The 2,390-nt window shown below is 42.7% G+C and overlaps 1 protein-coding gene across 1 annotated transcript; it reads left to right on the forward strand.

Annotated features, from left to right (window-relative positions):
* Positions 1 to 1,197: 1,197 nt before the first annotated feature.
* LOC145414450 (UPF0538 protein C2orf76 homolog) lies at positions 1,198 to 1,587 on the forward strand. Its single transcript, XM_080284007.1, has one exon. The coding sequence runs from the start codon at positions 1,198 to 1,200 to the stop codon at positions 1,585 to 1,587; it is 390 nt and encodes a 129-aa protein (XP_080140133.1).
* Positions 1,588 to 2,390: the final 803 nt, after the last annotated feature.

Below are 2,390 nucleotides of genomic sequence, written 5' to 3' on the forward strand. Positions count from 1 at the left end.
AGAAAGCATATGACAGGGTGGATAGACAAGGATTGTGGAAAGTATTAAGAATATATGGAGTAGATGGAAAGTTGTTGAATGCTGTGAAGAGTATGTATGATGGTGCTAGGGCTGCAGTGCGTGTGGATGGTGAACTAAGTGAATTTTTCTATTTGGAGGTTGGGTTGAAACAGGGATGTGTCATGTCTCCATGGTTGTTCAATCTGTACATGGATGGGGTAATAAAAGAGGTACAAGGTAGGGTAGTGGATGTTGGAGTGGCCCTGGTGAGAGAGGATAGTGTTTGGAAACTCCCTGTACTGTTGTTTGCAGATGATACTGTGTTGTTGAGTGAAGACGAAGGGGAGCTGCAAGGCTTGGTGGATGAGTTTGGGAGAGTGTGCAAGAAACGGAATCTAAAGGTGAATGTAGGGAAGAGTAAAGTGATGGTCTTTGAGAGAGGTGAAGTCAGTGAATGTACAGCGAGGTTGGATGGTGAGGAATTGGAAAATGTGAGTACGTTTAAGTACTTGGGTAGTGTGATGAGTAAGGATGGAGGTTTGGAGGGTGAAGTGCTTGAAAGAGTACAGCAGGGAAGAAAGGTTGCTGGTTCTTTGAAAGCAGTGATAAGAAACAGGGAAGTGAGCATGGAAGTGAAAAAGTTACTACATGACAGTATTGTGATATCAGCTCTAATGTATGGAAGTGAAGCTTGGACATTGTTGGAAGGACACAAGTCAAGAATGAGAGCAGTGGAAATGAGTTATTTAAGAGGAGCCTGTAGAGTCACATGGAGAGACAGGCTGACGAATGAGGATATAAAGGAGCGTTGTGGTGTGGATGTGGATGTGATAGGAAGTGTTATGAGGAACACACTGAGGTGGTTTGGCCATGTGGAGAGGATGGAGGGTGAAAGACTGACAAAGAGAGTGTATGTGAGTGAGGTGGAGGGGGGAAGAGGGAGGGGGAGGCCGATGATGAGATGGAGGGATGGGGTGGAGAGGTATATGAGAGAGGGGGGTGTGAGTTGGGAGCAGGGCAGTGAAATGGCAGGGGACAGGACGACGTGGAGGCTATTTGTTTGTGGCCACCCCAAATGGGATTGAGGCGTCTGGCAATAGATAGATAGATAGATAGAATATTCAGAACCTGCATTGAAAATCTGTACAGAATTTCACAATTTACTTCCCTTGTTTCAGGGACTGCTAAACCTACAAGATGTCCGAGTCCTCAGGAGATGGTGTAACTGTCACTGTTCGTCTTATTCGATCATTTGAACATCGGAACATCAGAAACTTGGTGATGTTTAATGTAAATCTGGAAATAAGTGTTGAGGAGTTCATAGACATGATCAGGAAAAATTTACTATCTGCTACCAACCTTCCACCTCCTTTCAGAAACTTTGGATTTGATACATTGAAGATTGAGACTCATGCACATGGCTTCAAAACTAATGATCCTGTGATTAATAGAGATAATGATGACAAGCTAATATTAAAGCCTGATCAGAAGTTAAGAGAATGTGGAGTGAAACATGAAACTGAAATAAGCTTTTTTAGAATGGAAGATTATTTGAAATATAAAGAAAACCCAGAACTGGTGTGGTAAATATTGTTTTTAAAGCCTGTCACAGTTAACCCTTAACCCCTCTAGTCTGATGACTTACTTTAAAGTTTATTCTTGCTATATCTGAAAAATTTTATTCAGATTAGGAGAGATCTTCAAATTGGAGGGTTTAGCTTTTACCTCAAATCCTTAGTACATCGAATAAAATTGCCTACATATAGGAAGAATTAAATAAGAAGGACATCATCGGAGCAAAGGGGGATTAAAGGACAAGGCTTCACTTAAGTATGACATCCTGGTTAACACCAGACTGTTTCATTCAGCTGGAAGAAACCTCTCCCCTCCAAAAGGTTAATCAGTGCTGTGATATCAACCACTGTATATATTTATTGGTTTTATAATTGGTGATCACTGTAACTATGAAGTTAATCCATTTCAGGAACCAGAAGTTAATGTAAGCACATTTTGCATCACTTATGCTGTAATACACACTTGGAGTAATCAGATTATTTGTCTTATTTATCTATCTATCTATTGCCAGACGCCTCAATCCCGTTTGGGGTGACCACAAACAAATCGCCTCCACGTCGCCCTGTCCCCCACCATTTCACTGCCCCGCTCCCAACTCACATCCCCCTCTCTCATATAATTCTCCACCCCATCCCTCCATCTCATCCTCAGCCTCCCCCTCCCTCTTCCCCCCTCCACCTCACTCACATACACTCTCTTCGTCAGACTTTCACCCTCCATCCTCTCCACATGGCCAAACCACCTCAGTGTATTCCTCCTAACGCTTCCTATCACATCCACATCCACACCACAACACTCCTTTATATCCTCATTTG

This window comes from Coenobita brevimanus, chromosome 99 (genome assembly GCF_032717465.1).
Source record: "Coenobita brevimanus isolate Jiangsu-jjx chromosome 99, ASM3271746v2, whole genome shotgun sequence".
Taxonomy (NCBI): Eukaryota; Metazoa; Arthropoda; class Malacostraca; order Decapoda; family Coenobitidae; genus Coenobita; species Coenobita brevimanus.

Bases quoted from the DNA above. Each gene is read 5' to 3' on its own strand.
- LOC145414450 (XM_080284007.1), top strand. From the start codon at position 1,198: ATGTCCGAGTCCTCAGGAGATGGTGTAACTGTCACTGTTCGTCTTATT.